The 22,481-nt window shown below is 41.1% G+C and overlaps 1 protein-coding gene across 7 annotated transcripts in view; it reads right to left on the bottom strand.

The window, feature by feature from the left end:
• Positions 1–6,927: 6,927 nt before the first annotated feature.
• The window catches only part of LOC140734305 (synaptotagmin-like protein 2), a 100,762-nt gene continuing 85,208 nt past the window's right edge, over positions 6,928–22,481 (bottom strand). For all 7 annotated transcript variants that reach the window (XM_073058088.1, XM_073058084.1, XM_073058087.1 and 4 more), the window contains 7 exons: positions 21,155–21,324; positions 18,465–18,567; positions 17,577–17,738; positions 15,751–15,829; positions 13,445–13,544; positions 13,020–13,225; positions 6,928–9,458 (listed from right to left, as the gene is read on the bottom strand). In XM_073058088.1, the coding sequence (XP_072914189.1) occupies positions 9,313–9,458; positions 13,020–13,225; positions 13,445–13,544; positions 15,751–15,829; positions 17,577–17,738; positions 18,465–18,567; positions 21,155–21,324 (966 nt within the window). In that variant the 3' untranslated portion in view covers positions 6,928–9,312. The remainder of the gene's footprint in view (positions 9,459–13,019; positions 13,226–13,444; positions 13,545–15,750; positions 15,830–17,576; positions 17,739–18,464; positions 18,568–21,154; positions 21,325–22,481) is intronic.

Here is a 22,481-nt window from a genome sequence, read left to right as displayed (position 1 = left end):
CCTTAATTACCCTACTATGTAAAAATCTATCTAACTGTTTCTTAAATATATTTAGTGAAGAAGCCTCAACTGCTTCCCTGGGCAGAGAATTCCACAGATTCACCATTCTCTGGGAAAAACAGTTTCTCCTCATCGCTCTTCTAAATCTTCTCCCCTGAATCTTGAGGCAATGTCCCCTAGATCTAGTCTCACCTACCAATGGAAACAACTTTCCTACTTCTATCTTATCTATCCCTTTTAAAATTTTGTATGTTTCTATAAGATTCCCTCTTATTCTTCTGAACTCCAGACAGTATGGTCCCAGACGACTCAGTCTCTCCTCATAGGTTAACCCCTTCATCTCTGGAATCAACCTGGTGAACCTCCTCTGCACTGCCTCCAAAACCAGTATATTCTTCCTCAAATACGGAGACCAGAAGTGCACACATTACTCCAGGTGCGGCCTCACCAGTACCCTGTACAGTTGCAGCATGACCTCCCTGCTCTTGAATTCAATCCTTCTAGCAATGAAGGCCAACATTTTGTTTATCTTCTTAATAACCTGTTGTACCTGCAAGCCAACTTAATGTGATTCATGCAAGAACACTCTCAAGTCCCTCTGCACAACAATATGCTGCAATCTTTCACCATTTAAATAATAATCTGCTCTTCTACTATTCCTTCCAAAGTGAATGATCTTGCATTTACCAACGTTGTATTCCATCTGCCAGACCTTGGCCCATTCACTTAACCTATCTATATCCCTCTGCAGACTCTCCACATCCTCTGTACAATTTGCTTTTCCACTTAATATAAACCTTAAAATGAAGATTCCCCAACAGAGCCCACTAAAAGCTATCATGGAGAGCATTTACACAAACCTATAAAAACAGCATTATAGAAGAAAAATATCTTTGGAATAGGCAGCATTACTGGTGTGTTATATGGAACCTCAAGCAAAGTAAAAAGGTTACAATAACTATATACAAGGTTAAGGTCCAGCCTAAGTACTATTGACCAACGATTAATAGAAAATTATACTTGCTGCTGTTACGAAAGATGAACAGCTCTGATGGGCAGAAGGGTGCAAGGTTGCCCATGTCCCCCTCCCCTGGGAGAATTACAAACCGTTTCTGTTGCCAGGCTGTTAATGAGAGAGAAAGAGATGGAACAAAACATACTGGACTGGAACATTTGCTTCAGACAAGGGCGAGACACACTAGTGAGCACTGTTTAAGTGATGGAACCCATGAGAAAAGTGTGGGGCATCGGAGACCAAACGAAGGATCGGTCAATGTTAACTCACAGTGTTTATAGCGAGGCCGGTGGGGGCTTGTGTGTGTGTCCACCCTTGCCTGGGTGATGAGTCCACCATAGAAGAACGGTCTAGCTAAAGGACAAGAGGGGTCATACCTGAATGGCCACAACAACACATCGACGGATCAGGATCGTAAAGGAAGGTTTGCAAGACAATAGCTGTCACTGTTTGCTCGCTCTCTCTCCAACAATTACAACACATCGACCAACAACTACCTCAGCCTGTATGAACTGAACTGAACTTTATACTCGCATATGACAATTCATTATCCCCTAGACAACGATAGAGCTTGCTTATTATTGATTATTATTATACCCACACTTTTAGGTTTAGTATTGCTAACGTGTATTATCTGTATATTTGCATTGTTGATATTGATTTGTATATTTTACTAATAAACACTGTTTATTAAAAATAGTACCAGACTCCAACAGACACTTCTATCTTTGCTGGTAAGACACTCAGTTACGGGGTACGTAACACTGCACTGGAAACAGTAACTTACGGTGATGCGAACAAGAAAATAAAATTTAAAATCCAGCACTGAATTTTTGGAGCAGGGATATTTGGTGTTCGAATTTCGATTGGGTTCAAAAGACTGAATACTGTTTTCATGGTTAATGTGAATTGGTTACAGAATAGCATTGATGTAGGCTTAATAGCAGATAAAAACAGCCTATAAGAAAGCTTCTCACCCACGAGGTCATTAGAATTTGGAATGTGCAGCAATAAATGGTTGGTGAAACTGAAATCTATTTTCTAGTCTGTTGCCAGCAACAGAGAAAAACTCCTTTTGTGTTGAAATTTGTGGCAGACAATGGGGAAGTAGTTTGCATAACTGAAATGGGCAGCTGCACATAGTGTGGAGCTGTATTATTCTGGAAGGGAACATTGGACTGTTCAAAATTTCTTGTGCTTTTAGAAAGATCGCAGTTCCTTACTCTGTTTTAATTATTCCCAGATGAAATAATTAGCATAGTTCTTTAAGCACATGTATTTCTCTTTTGGAGTTTTTCTTCATTTTACAGTTGTTTTAGGAAGAGAATTGGCTTGAGATTTATTCTTTGACCTCCAGCTGTAAAGCTCTACAATTCAAATAATCACAGCAGTTAGATCCAGCATCAAATCATGTTGACAATTTCTCTCATTGTAAGGCAGCTCAGTCTGTGGCTCGAAAAAACTTTTACTTTATTAATACAGTAAGACCATGAGGGATAGAAGCAGGATTAGGGCATTTAGCTCATCAAGTCTCAGTTTCACCATGGCTGATCTATTTTCCCTCTTGACTCCATTCTCCTGCCTTCTCCCTGTAACCTTTCATGCCCGCAATAACCAAGAACCTATTTATTTCTGCCTCAAATACATACAATGACCTGACCTCCACAGCTGCCTGTGGAAAACAAATTCCCCATATTCACCACCCTCTGGCTAAAGAAATTCCTCATTTCCATTCTAAATGGATGTACTTCCATTCTGAGGCAATGATCTCTGCTCCTAGAAACATCATCTCCACATCTACTCTATCATTTCAACACCTTTCAACGTTCGATAGGTTTCAATGAGATTGCCCCTCATTCTTCTAAGTTCTAGTGAGTACAGACTCAAAACAATCAAATGATAACCCTTTCAGTCCGATGATCATCCCCATGAACCTCTTCTGACCCCTCTCCAACGCTAACACATCCTTTCTCTGATAATGGGCCAAAAACTGCTCTCAGTACTCCCAAGTGAGACCTACCAGTGTCCCATGCAGCCTCAGCATTACATTCTTGCTTTTATATACTAGTCCTCGCAAAACGAATGCTAATATTGCACTTGCATTCCTCACCACAAACAGCCTGCAAATTAACCTTTACGGAATTCTGCACAAGGTCACCAAGTCCCTTTGTATCTCATAGTTTTGAATTTTCTGCCTATTTAGAAAATAGCATACTTTTAGTTCTTCTACCAAAGTACATGGCCATACACTTTCTGAAACTGTATTCCATCCGCCAGTTTGCCCATTCTCCTAATCTGTCTAAGTCCTTAGGCAGCCTCCCTGCTTCCTCAACATTATCCATCTATCTCCATCATTCTCCATCTATCTTCATATCATCTGCAAACTTGGCCACAAAGCCATCAATTCCATCATCCAAATCATTGACATATAATGTAAACAGAAGCAGTCGCAAAACCAAACCCTGTGGAACACCACTAGTCACCAGCAAACAACCAGTCCACTCTTTGCCTCCTGCCAATCAGCCAGTCCTCTGTCCATGCTAGTATATTTTTTGTAATACCATGGGCTCTTCTCTTGTTAAGCAACCTCATGTGCAGCACCTTGTCAAAGGCCTTCCATTCTCTTTTTTTCTATCCTGTTAGTTATTTCCTTAAAGAACTTCAACAGATTTGTCAGGCAGGATTTTCCCTTAAGGAAATTATGTTGGCTTAGGCCTATTTTATCATGTGCCTCCAAATACCCTGAGACCTCATCCTTAACAATTGACCCTAACATCTTCCCAACCACTGAGGTCAGGCTAACTGGTCTATAGTTTCCTTTCTTCTGCCTCCCTCCCTCACTAGAGTGACATTTGCAATCATACAGTCCACCAGAACCATGCCAAGGGTCTAGTGATTCTTGAAAGATCATTACTCATGCCTCCACAATTTCTTAAGCTTCTTTTTTTTTTTTTAGAACCTGCGATGTAGTCCATCTGGTCCAGGTGACTTACTCACCTTCAGACCTTTCAGCTACCCAGGCATCTTCTCCTTAGTAATAGCAACTACACTCATTTCTGGCCCTGACACTCTCAAATTTCCAGCATACTGCTGTGTCTTCCACAGTGACATACACCAAACAGGCTCTTCTTGCCCTTCAAGCCATGCCGCCCACTATCCCCCAATTTAATCTAGCCTAATCACCGGACAATTTACTATGACCAATTAACCTCCTAACTAATTGGCTGAAGATTTATTCTTTGACCTCCAGCTGTGAAACTCTACAGTTCAAATAATCATGACACTTAGATTCAGCATCAAATCATGTTGACAATTTCTAAGTCTGTGTTCTTTGAGATATGGCAGGAAAACTCAGCACCTGGCAGAAACCCAACGTGGTCACAAGTAGAAGGTACAAACTCTTTACATCCACATTTCCTTGTCTCATATTACTTCCTTCCCAGTGGTCTGACATCTACTTCTCGTCTCCCTTTTACTCTTTATGTATTTGAAGAAACTTTTGGTATCCTCTTTGATATTATTGGTTAGCTTATCTTCACATTTCATTTTTTCCCCTCTTTATGGCTTTTTTAGTTGCCTTAAGTTGGTTTTTAAAAGCTTCCCAATCCTCTAACTTCCTACTATTTTTTGCTCTATTATATGCCCTCTCTTTGGCTTTTATGTTGTTTTTTATTTAAACAGCCATCATTCCCATTCAGTACAGATTGGCAACATCTCCTCTGCACCTATCCTCAGCACAGAGAGAAGTATCTTTAGGCCTCTTGCTCTACTCACTTTATACTTACGATTACTTGGCTAAGTACAGCCACACTGTTGTATTTAAGCTTGCTTACAAAACCATTGTAGTTGGCTGCAGTACAGATTGGCTTATTGGACTGAGAATGAAAATCTAGTTGAATGGTGCCACATCAACATCTCTTACTCAATGTCAGCAAAGGCAAAGAGCTGATTACTAACTGCAGGTTGAAGAAGGTGGAGGTCCTCATTGGGGAAATGGAGGTGGAGAGGATCAATAGCTTTAAATGCCTTAACATTAATATATTGGAGGATCTGTCCAGGGACCAGCAAGTAAGTGTCATCACAGAGGAGGTACAACAACATTTCTACTTTCTTAGAAGTTGCTTAGATTTGGCATGTCACCAAAAACTTGACCAACTTTGAAAGATGCACAGTGGAAAGTATCCTACCTGGTGGCATCACAGCCTTGTATGGAGACACCAATGCCCAGGAATGGAAAGAGCTACAGAAAGTGGTGGATACAGCCTTATTCATCAAAGACAAAGCACTCCCTACCATTGAATACATTTGCACGGAGCATGGCCACAAGAAAGCAACGTGTACCATCAAAGAGCCCTACCATCCAGGCTGTGTCCTCTTATCACTAGTAACATTGGGCAGGAGGTACACAAGCCCACATGAAGACACGTTTCAAGATGTACACTGTTACCATCAGACTCGATTTTAAACTTGCAGCTCCTCTGCTGACATTGTTTTTAATCAGGTAATTGACCCGCATTCAATTCTGATTGAGCTGCTGTCTCTGCAATTAGACCAATGCAATCATTTTCAGAACCTTTTTTAAACTCGATTGTTGAAATTCCCAAGTCCTTAGTTAAGTCCTGAGTTGACCCAAGCTATGATTGCAAGCTAGCAATTCTATTTAAAGCTCATCTTTCAGCCTTGTATCTTATCCACCATAGCTAAACTATTTCATTTTCTATTACATCAGCTGCTTTAGCATCTTCAGAATTAACCAGTGCTCATTGAAATGCCAATCTCTCTTGCCATAGACTTTAGCTCATGGAATTACATAATGAATGCAACTATCCACAGCTTGGTGGACAACTCAGCCAGTGCCTGAACTGTAAAAGTCTTGTTGCCATTTTAAAACTCCACTATAGTAGCCTTGCCTGAAGATTTTGAACCTGTGACTCAGCCTCTGACCACACCAGTGACTACTTACTGTGCATTAAACTATCTAGAATCTATGCTCTGAAAGTCCTTTTCATTCCCTGTGGTTTTTTCAAAACTGATATCTAACCAAGCTTTTAGTGACTTCAAATTCCTACCTGACTTCTTATCCTTTTTACTGCACAGGATATATTTCAATACTTTAAGCTCAATTATTTTCTCTTCAGGAGCTTTCCTTCTGTTTACTGTTGTCTTATTATGAGATTTGGCAGAAGATGCCAGTCCTCTTACCTCCACTTTTGAAACTTCGCAGTTCAAACACTCACTGCACTGACTTCCAGTGCCAAATCATTTTCTCTCATGAGGCAACTCAATCTGTTGTTCAAAAACTTGTGTTTTATTGACATATGACATTTCTTTTGATTTCCTGTTCACTTAGCTTCTCAAATCTCCCCAAAGCCATTGCAGACTCTGTGGAAAGAAAAATAGTGTTTCTAATGACTAGATTTAAAAACAGAATTTCAATTTCCTCTCCCACTTCCTTTCACCGGGTACCTCCAAAGCAATTTGACCCAGGAAGCAGAAGATCCCTTGATATGGACTTCATGACGCAGGAGAACTCCCCCCTTTTTAAACATTTGCAGGTGCAAGTATAGTAACATTCTTTCTCAGGTGAATGAGGATAGACCAGGCCAATAATCATGAGGACCTCATAAAAATTCTAGTAACAATGGAATAGGGAAAGAGATAAGTGTGCATAATAGGATTACACCACATGAGAGCTGAGCCCAACAGGATTCACTAGAACGGTTGTTCCCAACCTTGGGATTGCAAAGATTTAAAAAATGGACTCACAAAGGTATTTGGGACATCTAGCTGCACCAGAATCTTCTATGAGTGTTTATTTCTTCAGCATCTGCACAAGTGTTGATAGGATGCCAAGGATGTAAGGTGATGCAAAACAAAACTGTTCAGATAGCAAATACTTCTGAGGCTTAGAATGCCAGAAAGAAGAAAGTTTGATTTATTGTATCAGTGATGAATCTACATCTTCTAATATTTATATTGCATGGAAAGTCTTCTGATTTTGTATTTTCAGAAGTTAATTCAGTTTGAAGGAATTGTAAGAAAGTCAACTTACACAAAAACACTGACACATAGCTCCTTTTTTTGCCATCATTCTAAAATTATTTTACAGTCCAAAATGTCATCTCTCATTTTTTTAAAGTTCAATTTCAAAGCAATAATATCCACACCATCTCAGTAGACTCAACTCCAGTGATATGCATTTATTTTGCACTTGAGAACCATCCTCAGAATAGATCAGGACCAGTCGAACCATTTTTCTTTCTTTTCACATCAGTAATAGCTAATAATTAGACACTAACTATCAGCCATAGAATATATTACAACATGTAAACATTTAATTGCAAACTACATCAGAAAATAGCAGCAACAAACCATTTGGAAATGATGCGAAGTTGAACAGGTCGTTTCAATATTACAAATGAGGTGTTGGCATATATCAACTCAATTCTCTAGGGTTTCTCTGCTGAGAAAATTGATTTTCCCCCCTCTGGGAAGAGACAGATGTTTTTTCACACACGTGGCACATTTATAAATAGAATGATAAATAACTACCTTAACCATCGACTAGTATGTCATGGAGACAGCAATTGCTTACTACTTGTGTCATAAATGCTCTCTTTTGATAATTGGTGGGCTGGCAAATACTTGGCCATGTTTCTAAATATAACTAGTATTGGCTGGGGAGGAAATTGTGTGGGTGGGGAGAAAGAAAATTTCTTTGTGTAAAGGACAAATTGCTTTGACATTTGCCCCATTTCAATTGGAACATACGGTTCATTCCATGAGAAGTCTCAAGCACCGTGTTGAATTAGTCACGTTATACATACCAATTAACAAGTATCAGTACATTTAAAGCAGCCCCTCAAAAGGAAGTGCTTTGTGTTTAAATTCTTGTACTTGGATGAATGACTCTTACCAAAATGGAATGGAAAAATAATTAAATCTTCAATTGAACTTAATAATGACGCAGCGTACCAGGCACGTTGGCAGCTACACTCCAATTAAAGCAACAACATTATGGGCCTCAATGTGAACCACAATTTTCCTAATCCACTTTAGTCAGCTGGATATTATGACTTGAGAACATGTTGTATTACAATCCTTTCCCATGTGAGCTTTTCATATTAACATTTATTTTCTTCTAAGCTACAATTACAGGATATCTCAAAAAGAAGTTTGGAGTCTGCATGAACATTCATTTGCTGAGACAGCTTCACTGTTGTTTACAAACCTTTTTATTCCAAAGCAAGAATCAGCTGGTCTTTAGTAGAAGCTAACAGCTGATTTAAAAGGGAGGCAAAAAGTATAAATAATATCCTTTATAAACTAATGATTCACTTGAGTCAGCAAAGCTCTATCCAGTCCAGTACCTACATGGAGATCGCTGTTCCATTTGTTCTCTCTGTTGACTGTTTCTCCAGTCTGATCATAGCCCATTAACTGCTTCCTGCTTCCAGAGCTGGTCATCAGCGTTTCCCCCTCAATTTGCCCTCTAGTCAGAAACCATTATAGTGGAAGGCACGCAATAACCAAGTGGTTCAGCTACTTACTTACTTCCCACTCTTAAGTTCTGGGTGATGATTAATTTAGTTTAATGGGGTATTACAGGGAGCGGCACTGGTATGGTAGTGTAGCAGCTAGCATAACACTTCACAGTGCCAGTGATCTGAGTTCAATTCCGCTGCTGTCTGTGAGGAGTTTGTAAGTTCTCCCTGTAACCATGTGGGTTTCCTCCCACGTTCCAAAGACGTACAAATTAGTAGTTTAATTGGTCACATGGGTGGTGTAGGCTCATTAGTCCAGAAGGACCTGTCACTGTGCTGTGTCTCTAAAACAAACAACTACAGGTAGCCACTCTTTTGTTAGATGTTGACGTATTCCCAAGGGTCCCTTTAGTAATGGGAATCACAGAGAAATTCTTCAGAAAAGAAGTTGTCACACCAATAACCTTTGCTTCCTGTTACTATGCTTCCTAAATGAGATGTGAAACTTGTATTCAACGGAGAGGCCCATTTGGTAAAATGCAAGAAGCAAGTGGTTCCTGAGGAAGTACCTATGGAAATATCAACATTGAAATACCACGGTCATTGAAACAGAATTATTTGCTTAAGCATTTGAATGGAATTCTGTAAAAGGAATTCAAGGTAAGCAAAGGCAATAAATTCAGTTCTATCAGAAGGAAAATATATTGGAAACCTTCCACTTGATTCATGCATTAAGGGCAACATCGGTATTTAATCAGTGACTCTTTGGCAGCAATGATCCTAAAATGTCTTTATTTTTCCACAAGGTGTGTTTCATTTAAGCTTCTTGCCCCCTAGTCGAGATCGAAGTATCAGGGAACCTGGGATCCATTCATTTGGGCTGGACATCATTTCTTGCCAGAGAGCCACCTCTTCTTCTGTTGAGTCCATCCATTCAACTGGAATTCCATAACTATATCCTGTAAAACAAAATGAGCTGGAGAAAGTCTGCTCAACCCAGTGGACAGAGAAATCCACAAAACAGTCAACTCTTATTGCGTTTACATGAATGTTAATCCCATGGCCAAGATCGCAGCAACCTATATCACACAGAAGAATATTCTTCAGTTGAGGTCACCATCGCAATACTATGCAAGTTGTGAGTAATATCCATTTCCAATATTCATATGTGCCCTTAGCCCCATGATATGTCAAAAGACCATCAGGACGGATTCTCCAAGAATATTGAGAGAATTTCTCCTATATTGTCTAATATTCTCCCTAATCCAAATCATTATGTACTTATGGATCAGGTTAATATTTTAAAATCAAAGTTTAGATACCACTGTGAATATTCCTTTCAAGTAATCACAGTTCCAAAAGACCATTGCCCATCATAATGCTACATTTGCCAATTTGTTGAACTGTGTTAATTTTCTGAACAGAATTTGTAGATCTAGTATTTCATTCAGAATCAAATTCATACAACCAAAAAGTTGTCTTGGAAAGGAGTAAAGGGCGAGCAAAAAAAAAAAAAATTCATTAACATATCTTTTTGATGTAATTTTCTATTTTATTTTCTACCACGTCATTCAGAATTGGGCAAATGGTGAAATGAGACTGGGTTTGCACTGTATCCATTATTTTATTAACACATCTGTGCTTTACTGAAGGTTGCTCTATTTCCAAGAACAGGGGCCACAAGCCAATGTTAAGATATAATGACTTAAACACTTTTTGAAATGAGTAGCTTGTAGTTGGCTGATCAACAAGACTGGAATTTATTTTAGAGTTGAAGCAATGGAATTATAATGTGGATTTGATCTGGGTGTTTGCTTTATCCATATACAGTTCTGGTAAATCAGCAATCCATGCACATACATGAAGCCCTATCATGAAGGGAGGCTGCAAGGGTTATGCTATGATATTGTCACTAGATGGCACCAAAGTACCAGATGGCGTTAAATTATAAAACACTGACGTAAGTAAATCTGCAGTTGCTGGAAACCCAAAGCAGCACACATAAAATGCTGAAGGGACTCAGCAGGTCAGGCAGGATCTATGGAAAAGAATAAACAGACAATGCTTCAGGCCGAGATCCTTCTTCATGATGGAAAAGGAAGGGGGAAAGTGCCAGGTGAACCCGCGTGGGTAGGAAAGGTGAAGGGCTGGAGAAGAAGGAATCTATTAGGAGTGGAGTGTGGATCATGTGAGAAAGGGAAGGGGGTAGGTGATAGGCAGGTGAGAAGAGGTAAGAGGTCAGAATGGAAAATAGAACAAGGAGGAAGGGATTTTTTTTACTGGAGGAGAACTCAATGTACATGCCATCAGTTTGGAGGCTTCCCAGATGGAATATGATGTGGTGATGCTCCACCCTGAGAGTGGCCTCATCGTGGCACAAGAGAAGGCCATGGACCAACATGTTGGAATGGGAATAGGAATTAAAATGTTTGGCCACTGAGAAATTCTACTTTTGGCAGTTGGAGTGGAGGTGCTTGACAAAGTAGTCCCCCAATTTATGGCAGGTTTCACCAATGTATAGAGTGCTGCATCAGAAGCACCAGATACAATAGACAATCCCAATAGATCTAGAGGTGAAGCATTGCCTCGCCCGGAAGAACAGTTTGGAGTGCTGAATGGAGGTAAGGAAGCTGGCGAATGGGCAGATATGGCACTTTGGCTACCTGCAGGGATAAGTGCCAGGAGGGAGATCAGTAGGGAGGGATGAATAGATAAGGGAATCACCGAGGGATCAATCCTCGTGGAAAGTGGAGAATGGGATCTGTTAAAGATGTCATTGGTGGTAGGATCCCTTTGGAGATGGCGGAGGCTGCGGAGAATGATGTTGGATGCAGGGGCTTATGGGCTGGTAGGTTAGACAAGAGAAACTCTCTCCCTGTAAAGTCATTGGGTGATCATGAATGTCTGGGAAATGGGGGAGATGTGGGTCAGGGCAGCATCATTGGTGGAGGAAGGGAAACTCCTTAATTTGAAGAAAGTGGACATCTCTCATGTTCTGGAAAGGAAAGCCTCATCCTGGGAACAGATGGGGTGGAGACAAAGGAACTGATAAAAGGGAATGGCTTTTTTTTTTACAAGTGACAGGGTAGGAAGAGAATAGTCAAGATAGCTGTGGGTGCCAGTAGGTTTATAAAAGATGTTGGTGAACAGTTTGTCTTCAGAGATGGAGAGAGAGAGAAATTGAGAAAAGAGAGGGAGGTGTCAGAAGTGCACCAATTGAATTTAAGGGCAGGGCAGAAGTTGGAGGTAAAGTTGATGAAATTGACGAGCTCAGCATGGGTGTATGAAGCAGCACTGATGCAATCATCAATGTAGCGAAGGAATAGTTGGGGACCATTACCAGAGAAGCCTTGGAACATGGACAATTCTTTGTAGCCAATGAAAAGGCAGGCATAGCTGAGGCCCGTGCCCTTGAGTCTGGAGAAAGTAGAGAGAGCAGAAGAAGAAACTGTTGAGGCTGAGGACCAGTTTTGCCAGACCGAGAAGAGTGGTTTTTTCATAGAGGAAGAAGTGGTGAGCTTTAAGGCCTTCTTGATGGGGAATAGAAGTGTACAGGGGTTGGACATCCATGTGAAAATGAGGCGGTCAGTGCCACGGAATTGGAAGTTGTTAAGGGAATCAAGAGCATATGAAGTGTTGTAGATGTAGGTGAAAAGGGACTGAACCAAGGGGAATAGAATGGATTCAAGGTATGTGGACATCAGTGGGGCAGGAGCAGGCAGAAACAATAAGTTTACCCGGACAGTCAGGATTGTGGATCTTGGGTAGGAGGTAGAGGTGAGAAGTGCAGGGTAAGGGAACTGTAAGTATTGTGGCAGTGGATGGGAGTTCTCCAGAGTTGTGATGGCGTCAGAGACAATTTTCTGACAGTCCAGAGTGGGCTCCCCTTCAAGGGGTGGGCAAGAGGATGTGTCTGAGAGTTGCCACCTGGCTTCAGCAAGGTAGAGGCCAGTTCAACATACTGCAACACCACTCCCCCCCCCCCCCCCCCACATTCTTCTTCAAGGAGTAGGTAAGAGTTGATGTCTAGGAGTTGCTGTCTGGTCTCAGCAAGGTAGGGGTCAGTCCACCACACTCCAACAGCACCCCGTTTGAAACACTGATGTCGTATTAAATCGCGGCTCCGTTAGATAATTAAAAGAAAGAACAGCAAGATGGCCAACACAAATACTTTTGTACAAAATGTGCAAAGCAAAACTGCACTTTCCTTGTAAAGCAATTGGCAAAGAAAAAGGATATAGATTTAAAACCATCAAATTGAAATGCTGTGCTGTAGTTTTACAATGACTGGCCCTGCACAGTCTCAAGATAGAAATGGCTGCCTAGTACCTGTTCTGTGCTGGAAGATGCCAGCCTCTCTGGACTTGGTCTGTGAGCGTGAGTGGGTGGGAAGCCTGTCTCAAATGGGAGTGTGGTACAGCCGGGCACCAAACCAGAATTGCATACCAGTGCAGATATATGGATGGTGAGAGATAAAATGGCGATTGACTGGTGGGTATTGTTTGGGGGTCCGTATTTACCTGTACCAAGGCCCATCCGGAGTCCACCCAGAAAATGATTGGTCAGCTTTTCATGGTCCCAGACTGTCAGTTCAACACAAACTTCCTTAAGATCCTCTGTTCTGAAACCATCATATACAATAGTATGGTTATAAACTGGATTGATGTCTTTTTTCACGATCCGGGTCTTCTGGTAGCTCTTCTTACTTGTGTCAGGGAGCACGTAGCTAGGGGGAGACATAATTAAGGACACTAAACAAAGAGCGCAATTCAATCTGAAATTTGCAGACCAGAAACTCATGCCCTTTCTAATTTAACATAAAATAAGGAAGTAAGATAAATCAAAGATGGTTATCTAGGATTAAAGGTTACAAAATATCTGGCTAATCTGTTTGCAGAATTTAACGTGGTCATGTGAAAGATATCGATATAACTGTTGAAAGTACCATTTCACAAATGAGTCTACTCCTGACGATCGCAGCTGTGGCAAGTCCCTGGCATTTTTCATCCAGATATGCACCTCTCCAGTAGGGGGATCCCCAGTGCCTTAATAAACAACATAAAAATGAAAATGAATCTTTCATTGCAAATTCTGAAATTGTTATATAACCTGTGAATTAAAGCTACATGAGCAGGAAGTGAAGAAATATGGAGAAGTGTTCTTGGGCCCCTGTAGTTAATCAGAACAAAGTTCTCCTTGACCCACCATAACAGGATTCTAGACAAAATTCATGTTCTCCAAGTTCACCAATACACATATATTGACCCAAATAGGCTCGTCCTATGTCATAAATGTTCTACTATTCTACAGTTCAATCATTGTGCCACCAACATACAGAAAAGAAAACAGACCCCAGTAACAATGATCCTCAGTTTTCTCCAACCAGATGAGCAGAAACTTCTGAAGAACACAGTATCAAATTGAACTGAATTGACTTTATTACTTACATCCTTCACATACATGAGGAGCAAAAATCTTTACACTACATCTCCACCTAAATGTGCAATGTGAAATTTATAGTAACTTGTATGTACAACAGGATAGTCAATACAGCACAGAAATACAATTGTGTAGCGTGAATTAATCAGTCTGATGGCCTAATGGAGAAAACTGTCCTGAAGCCTGTTGGTCCTGGCTTTTATTCTGTGGTACCGTTTCCCAGATGGTTGCAGCTGGAATAGTTTGTGGTTGGAGTGACTCATGTCCCCAACGATACTTTGGGCCTTTTTTACACACGTGTCTCTGTAAATGTCCTGAATAGTGGAATGTTCACATCTACAGATGCGCTGGGCTGTCCGCACCACTCTCTGCAGAGTCCTGCAATTGAGGGAAGTACAGTTCCCATACCAGGTAGTGATGCAGCCAGTTAGGATGCTCTCAACTGAGCCTCTGTAGAAAGTCCTTAGGATTTGGGGACTCATGTCAAACTTCTTCAACTGCCTGAGATGAAAGAGGCGCTGTCGTGCATTTTTCACCACACAGCCAGTATATACAGACCACATGAGATCCTCGGTGATGTGTATCCCGAGGAACTTAAAGCTGTTCACTGTCTCCATTGATCAATGACATCCATTGATGTCAATAGGGGTCAGCCTGTCTCCATTCCTCCTGTAGTCCACAACCAGCTCCTTTGTTTTTGTGACATTGAGGAAGAGGTTGTTTTCTTGACACCACTATGTCAGGGTGACTTCTTCTCCGTAGGCTGCCTCATTATTATTTGAGATAAGGTCAATACGTGTAGTACTGTCAGCAAATTTAATCAGCAGATTGGAGTTGTATTGATCCAATCAGTATTACTTACATTGGTAAATATCTCACTGCATTATTTGAGATAAGGCTAATCAGTGGAGTGTCATCAGCAAATTTAATTAGCAGATTGGAGATGTATTACTCCAGTGGGTATTACTTACATTGTAAGATGTATTTCTGCATTATTTACTAGTGCGTGGCTTTCCGTATATCATTACACCATTGAAGGAAGTAATTTGGCTCAATGAGTCTATGGTGCTCCCATTGCATCACAAGTTCTCTCTATAACTAGTTCTCCCAACACTTCCTTCAATTCAACTACCCACTCACACACGAGGCAAGCTGTATATTTATCACTTAAATCCAAATCCTTCCACTACTGCTACTCTGGAAAGACTTTCCCACACAGTTTAAATCTGGTCATGACAGTGTGACACTCAGGCTATTTCTGACATCACCAGAGAAGCTTTGTGCAAGAACAACATTTATAATTCTAACAAAAACTTCACAGGAAGATCTGGGTTGAATTTCCCACAGGGCTCTAAGAAATCCAGAAATGGGCATAAAATTGCTTTACTCCAAGTTGAGCCTACAAAACCACACTGTGTTTTTGCATCTTCAAAGCTGGTGACTCAGTGAAGAACTATCAAGGGCTATGAGACCAATTTGTAGAAAGGGTGTACTCAGGGGTAAGTTGGCAAAGTGAAATATTTTGTAGAAAGTTGGGCTGGAAGTTACAAATGAAAATATATAATTTTATATTTAGTTATACTCTATAATATTATTATTACAGTAATATTACAGAGACTCACATCCTCCAGCAGAAGAGGGAGGAAGCAGATAATGAAAGGAAAATCTCTGCCCACCACACTCTCGAGTTGTAAAATAATACTGATAAATCAGTAACTATTGTTGCAAGAGAGATTTGAACTAAGCAGGAAAAACATCAGGCGTTGTGCTGGAAATATTTAGAGGCAATTTTGAAGAAACATCAATGGTTACCTAAGGTGCCCGCTGGGATGTATTTGATGGCGAGGTTTATTTCTCCTCTGTGGTCTACTTCAACTCCCACTGCAGGAATCTGCAAAAGAAAGTCAAGAATGTATTAAAAGTGATTAGTTCAGTTGGGGACTTTCTCATTTGACAATCATTAGGAAAAACACACACACACACACACACACACACACACACACACACACACACACACACACACACACACACACACACACACACACACACACACACACACACACACACACACACACACACACACACACACACACACACACACACACACACACACACACACACACACACACACACACACACACACACACACACACAACCTGTGGTGGAGTACAGTCGATGGTTTGGGTCGAGATCCTTCAACAGGACTGAGGGGTCAGGGTAAGAAGGAGGGGGAGGGAGGAAGAAACAAGGGGAAACCTGGAAGGGGAGGGGTGAAGTTAAGAGCTGGGAAGTCAATTAGTAAAAGATATACTGGGCTGGAGCAAGGGAAGTCTGATAGGAGAGGACAGAACACCATGGAAGAAAGAACAAGGGGGGTGAGGAGCACCAGAGGGAGGTGATGGGCAGGTGAGGAGATAAGGTGAGAGAGGGAATGGGGAATGGTGAAGAGGGACGGGCATTACTGCAAGTTTGAGAAATCTATGTTCATGCCATCAGGTTGGAGGCAACCCAGCCAGAATATAAGGCGTTGCTCCTCCAACCTGAGTGTGGCCTCAACATGACAGTAGAGGAGGCCTTGGACTGATGTGTTGGAATGGAAATGGGAAGTGGAAGTAAAATGGGTGGCCACTGGGAGATCCTGCTTTTCCTGGCAGACAGAGCATAGGTGCTCGGCAAAGCAGTCTCCCAATCTACGTTGGGACTCACTGATATACAGGAGGCCACACACCGGGAGCACCAGATACAGTAGATGACCTCAACAGACTTACAGGTGAAGGGTTGCCTCAACTGGAAGGACTATTTTGGACCCTGAATAGTAGTGAGGGAAGAGGTGTAGGGACAGGTATAGCACTTGTTCTGCTTGCAAGGATAAGGGCCAGGAGGGAGATCCGAGGGGAAGGATGACAGAATCCTTCCTCTGGAAAATGCAAAAGTATTTTAACATATTAAAAGATTATTTTAAAAGCTACAAGTTTTAAATATTAGCAGTTAATTAAAAGATTAAAGATTAAGATTAGGAAAAAGCATTACACTTTGTATTCTGTGCTGAGGTAAGTTTATGTTCCTGGCCTTCTGCTGCTGTAGCTCATCCACTTCAAGGTTTGATGTGCTGTGTGTTCAGAGATGCACTTCTGCACATCACTGTGGTAATGTGTGGTTATCTGAGTTATTGTTGCCTTCCTGTCATCTTGAACCATTCTCGTCATTCTAGATCTATACTGAATACTCTAGAGACTAACCCAGGAGATCAGCAATTTTGGAGATACTCAAACCATCCCATCTGGCACCAATAATCATTCCATGATCAAAGTCATTTAGGTCACATTTTCCCCCCCATTCTGATGGTTTCTAAACACTAAACCTCTTGACCATGTCTGCATGCTTTTATGTATTAAATTGCTGCCATATAATTGGCTGACTAGATATTTGCATTGATGGGCAGGTGTACAGGTGTACCCAATAAAGTGGCCACTGTGTGTATGTCAAGTTTGGATTTTTAAAGACCTCTAAAATTTTCAATCAAAGGAACATTATATCCTCACAACTGCTGCTGGTGATACTCAAACTTCTCCTAAGATGCTGGTGGAGATAGATAAACCATAGGTGCAGAGGCAGAAATAACATTTTATGTTACTTACCCTCGATTTTAGAAGATACCAGTTTAGCTCTCGATTACTCCAATCCCAACTGGCCAAGTCCAGATCCACCTCTCCCAGAAAACTATTCCGGCCCAGTGTGTCATTATGCCAGACAGACAAATTCAGTCTCTGGATCAGGAGAACACTCTTCTCGATTTTATACTGTTGGTGGGGGAAAAAAAACAATTCTATAAAAATTAATTATTAATCCAGTAGGTTGCTGATGTAGTAAATTAAAGCATTTCATCTTCCTCAGTGAATTAGCCATTATGCATATCACTTAAGTGGATATGACTAGATAGCAGATTAACCAGATATTAATTTGAATGCACTTCATAGAACCTTGGAGACACTTGCCAAAAACACAGGGACAAATGATTAATTCTGGAATGTTGGAGCATCCGGACACATAAAATACATTGTAAACTTTCCCCAGGTGTTGCATTTAGCATGAAGATTCAGTTCTAGCTCAAATATTCCTAGTTGGCTGTTGTATGTAAACGGACACAGGAGCTTTCACCTTCTGCCTGGTAAACAGGCACTGAGCATTAAATCGTCTAATCAGATCTTCTAAATTAAATTACAGCTTCATCTAATCTGAAGGGCTTATTATTATACTATTGGCAGAATAGGAGTGACCACACCAATGGGATATGAAGAGTTTGAGATCAAGAATTAACGTTTATTGGCAGGAGGGCAAATTAAATTAAATGTATTAAATGTAATTGATAAATATTATCAGGATGTAGATAAGCTCCTCTAAAACCCAACTATCTCATCCTATAAACTGATGAAGGGTTTCAGCCCAAAATGTCGACTCTTTGTTCCTCCTCTCTGTCTGACTTGCTGAGTTCCTCCAGCATTCTGAGTGCTGAGGCACCATCGTACCTTCAGTATTTCATTGTAGAGCGGATTAGTGTTTCTCTTCTTGACAGAGGTTTTCCTCTTGCCCATGCGTGCCTTATCTGGAAGCAAGTAGGTCTTTACATACCTGTAATTAGTCAAAACAACACCACTCAACTGTGCAATTTATAATCATTTTCAAACGATATCAATTATTTGCTGAACTCTTCTCTACATGTTATTACCACATCTGCTTCCTTCACTACCCCAGCAATCTGTTCCAGGCACCCTCCACTCTGTGTAAAAATAAATTTACCCTGCACATCTTCTTTAATATTTCCATCACTCACATTAAATGCATTTTCACTGTTTTATATTAGATAATCGCAGTGAAATGAAACTTATCCAGTCTACATTGCAAACTCCCATTTATATCTCAGTTTTATAAACTTTTATCATCTCTCCCTCCTCCCCTCCAGTCTCCAGTGAAAGCAACTCAAGCTCGTCCAACCTCTTCTTATAGTTCAAACCCTCTAATCCAGGCAGCATCTGAGTGAACTTCTTCTACACTTTCTGAAAAACCTCCGCACCCCTCCTGGAATGGGGCAAACTGAACTGTACACAATACCTCTCGTGCAGTCTAACCGAAGTTTTATACACTGTGGGTGCAACATGACTTCTTTACTCTTCTACTCAGTGCCGAACCAATGAAGGCTAGCATGCCATACACCTTCACACCCCAACGTGGGGCCTCTTTCAGGATATACGCACATATACATATGTTCACACACACACACACACACACAAGCAAGAGATAGCATTAAGCTTTCAGAAGTTAGGCAAAGTTTTTAATGAATTTTAAAATGAATCATGAATTCTCTATCACATGATTTACACTACTTTCCAAAACTATTACTTTACATAAATATAGGCATTCAGGTGATTTTTTTTTTAACTATAAGCCCACGTGTTAAATATGAGTAACTGTAGCCTTCGGAAAGTGGCAGGCTTGTTATGAGTGTCTCGTTGAGAGAGGAAGGGAAATGGTGCAACTAAGCTTCCAAAGCGGCCAAGGAATGCTGTTGAAATAATGCAGGATGGTTCCCTTGTCCATCATATGGTAAATGACTCATGTGAATTGTGTCAGTGAGGGAGGAACAGTAAACATAAAAGAATAAAGCAATAAATGTGGCCTAATCACAAACAAGTGAAAATCTACAGAAGCTGGAAATCCAAGCAACACACACAAAATGCTGGAGAACGCAGCAGGCCAGGCAGCATCTAGGAAGAGTACAGTCGACATTTCGGACCTCTGACTCCTTATCTTTTAATCCAGTCCTCATGAAGGATCTCAGCCCGAAACGTCGACTGTACTCTTTTCCATAGATGCTGCTTGGCATGCTGAGTTCCTCCGGCATTGTGTGTGTGTTGCAATAAATGTGGTAGAGGTTTGTGTTAAATTGGTAGAGGTTGTGATTGTTATATGGTTATATAAAATCTAAAACTGAGAAGGGGAGTTCAGCCACTCCAGTACAGATCGTTTTTCTCTCCATAAGACCATAAGACACAGGAGCAGAATTAGGCCATTCAGCCCATCGAGTCTGCTCCACTAATCCATCATGTCTGATCCTGGATCCCACTCAACCCCATACACCTGCCTACTCGCCATATCCTTTGATGCCCTGACCGATCAGGACACAATTAACTTCCGGCTTAAATATATGCATGGACTTGGCCTCCACCGCAGTCTATGGCAGAGAATTCCACAGATTTATTGTTCTCTGGCTAAAACATTTCCTCCTTGCCTCTATTCTAAAGGGTCAACCCTCAATTTTGATGTTGTGCCCTCTAGTTCTGAATACCTCCAGCATAGGAAACATCTTCTCTACATCCACCCTATCTAGTCCTTTCAACATTTGGTAGGTTTCAGTTAGATCCCCCCCAAAGCTGCCAAATACCCCTCGTGTATTAATCCCTTCATTACTGGAATCATCTTTGTGAACTTCCTCTGGACTCTCTCGAATGACAACACATCTTTTCTTAGATATAGGGCTTAAAACTGTTGACAATATTCTAAGTGCAGCCTGACCAGTGTCTTATAAAGGCTCAGCATTATCTCCTTGCTTTTGTACTCTATTCCTCTTGAAATTAATGCCGACCTTGCATTTGCCTTCTTTACTACAAACTCAACCTGTAAATTAACCGTCTGGGACTCTTGCACGAGGATTCCCAAGTCCCTCTGCAGCTCTGATGTTTGAAACTTCTCCCCATTTAGATAATAGTCTGCATTATTGTTCCTTTTACCAAAATGTATTTCCCAACACTATATACCATCTGCCACTTTTTTGCCCATTCTTCCAATTTCTCTGAGCCCTGTTGCGATCGTATTGCTTCCTCAGCACTATCTACCCCTCCACCTATCTACATATCATCTGCAAACTTTGCCGCAAAGCTGTCAATTCCATTATCTAAATCACTGACAAACAATGTGAAAAGTAGCGGTCTCAATACTGACCCTTGAGGAATACCGCTAGTTACCGGCAGCCAATCAGTAAAGGCCTTTTTTTATTCCTCCTCACTGACTCCTGCCTGTCAGCCATTTCACTATCCATGCCAGAATCGTTCCTGTAATGTCACGGGTGTGATTAATGCCATAATGTCAGGGGAGTTCTTAAAACAGCGACATGAGAGGAAAAAGAACCGAGGGAAAGCATTGAAAAACAAAGTCTACTTACGCATCAGTTCGTCCCTTCTTCTCATCCACCACTGCCAGGTCCTTACATTGACTCACATAGATTTGGAACTCCTTGTTCTTCTCGTTATAATCCAAGGCAAACTGAACTGACCCCTGGGCATCAATACTTCCAAAATCAGCACTGTAAACACTCATGATGCTTCCACTCACCTGAAAGTGGCATTAAATATATTGTTATTTCCAGAAGTACATCATATCAGTATTCAGACTAGATTTATTTGTAAAGGCTACAAGAAATAGCTAATACAATGAATTGGTACAAAGAGATCTATTCTTAGATCTACGAAACTGTTAAACTCCTCAGATGATCAGCCACAGGAAGCTATTTCAAGCTTAAATAAATGTTTATCTGGAAACATAAATAATATTCTTTGGTAACAGAATTCTTAGTAAATAATCAAGCTTTGCTTTACCAACAGAATAAAAAAAAGGTTCTCCTAATTTTTGAAATCAGTACAAAACATTCAGGATGCAAGCTGCAGTTTCTGTATCTTCACGTGCCAAGTTAAGCAAACAAGCACATGATGATACAGCCAGAAATAGCTGAGAACCAGAGGGCAGGGACGCCTTGCATAAAGCTGTACAGTACGACTCGATACAGCACACGCACAACTACTCAGAAACTCCAGTGTAACCCAAAGGAAACATTGAAATGACACTGACATAGTGCAGCTCATTGTCCACAATCAAGACCTTAGATTTGACGACGTGGCGCCCAGCACCCTTCTCCCAACACCAAGCGTGGGAGGTTGGCCAAAGGCCTGTTGTGACTATAACCTGAGGTGGGGGCAAAACCTGGCACTTAGGGAAGTTTCTCTCTCCATGGATGCAGCTTGACTGTCTCGAGTTTCCGGGACTCTGTTTTGTTTCAGGTTTACAGCATCTGCAGCTTTTAGACTCCATATTACAACCAGGTTCTATTTTATTAATAGTTATTCATCTATCTATTTATTTATTGAGATACAGCGTGAAGAAGGCCCTTCAAGCCCTTCGAGCTGTGCTGCCCAGTAATCCCCGATTTAACCCTAGCTTAATGGCATCAATGTGGAGCAGCAGCCAAACAGAAGGTTTGGGAACTGGCAGGGGTGATGGCAGATCATAACGTATACGGAATCAGTAAGGAGACCAGAACATTCAAGAGTGGGCAGGGATAGGGATTTAGGTAAATCCCTCTACTTCCTCACAGGGATCCCAGTTTTCCATTGCAGGCTTAAGACCATCCTGCGCTGGTAATGCCCACGATGGGTGATCATCCTGCCCTGGTAATGCCCACGATGGGTGATCATCCTGCCCTGGTAACGCCCACG

Source organism: Hemitrygon akajei, chromosome 10 (genome assembly GCF_048418815.1).
Source record: "Hemitrygon akajei chromosome 10, sHemAka1.3, whole genome shotgun sequence".
NCBI lineage: Eukaryota > Metazoa > Chordata > Chondrichthyes > Myliobatiformes > Dasyatidae > Hemitrygon > Hemitrygon akajei.
This window is presented reverse-complemented; position numbering and strand designations above follow the sequence as displayed.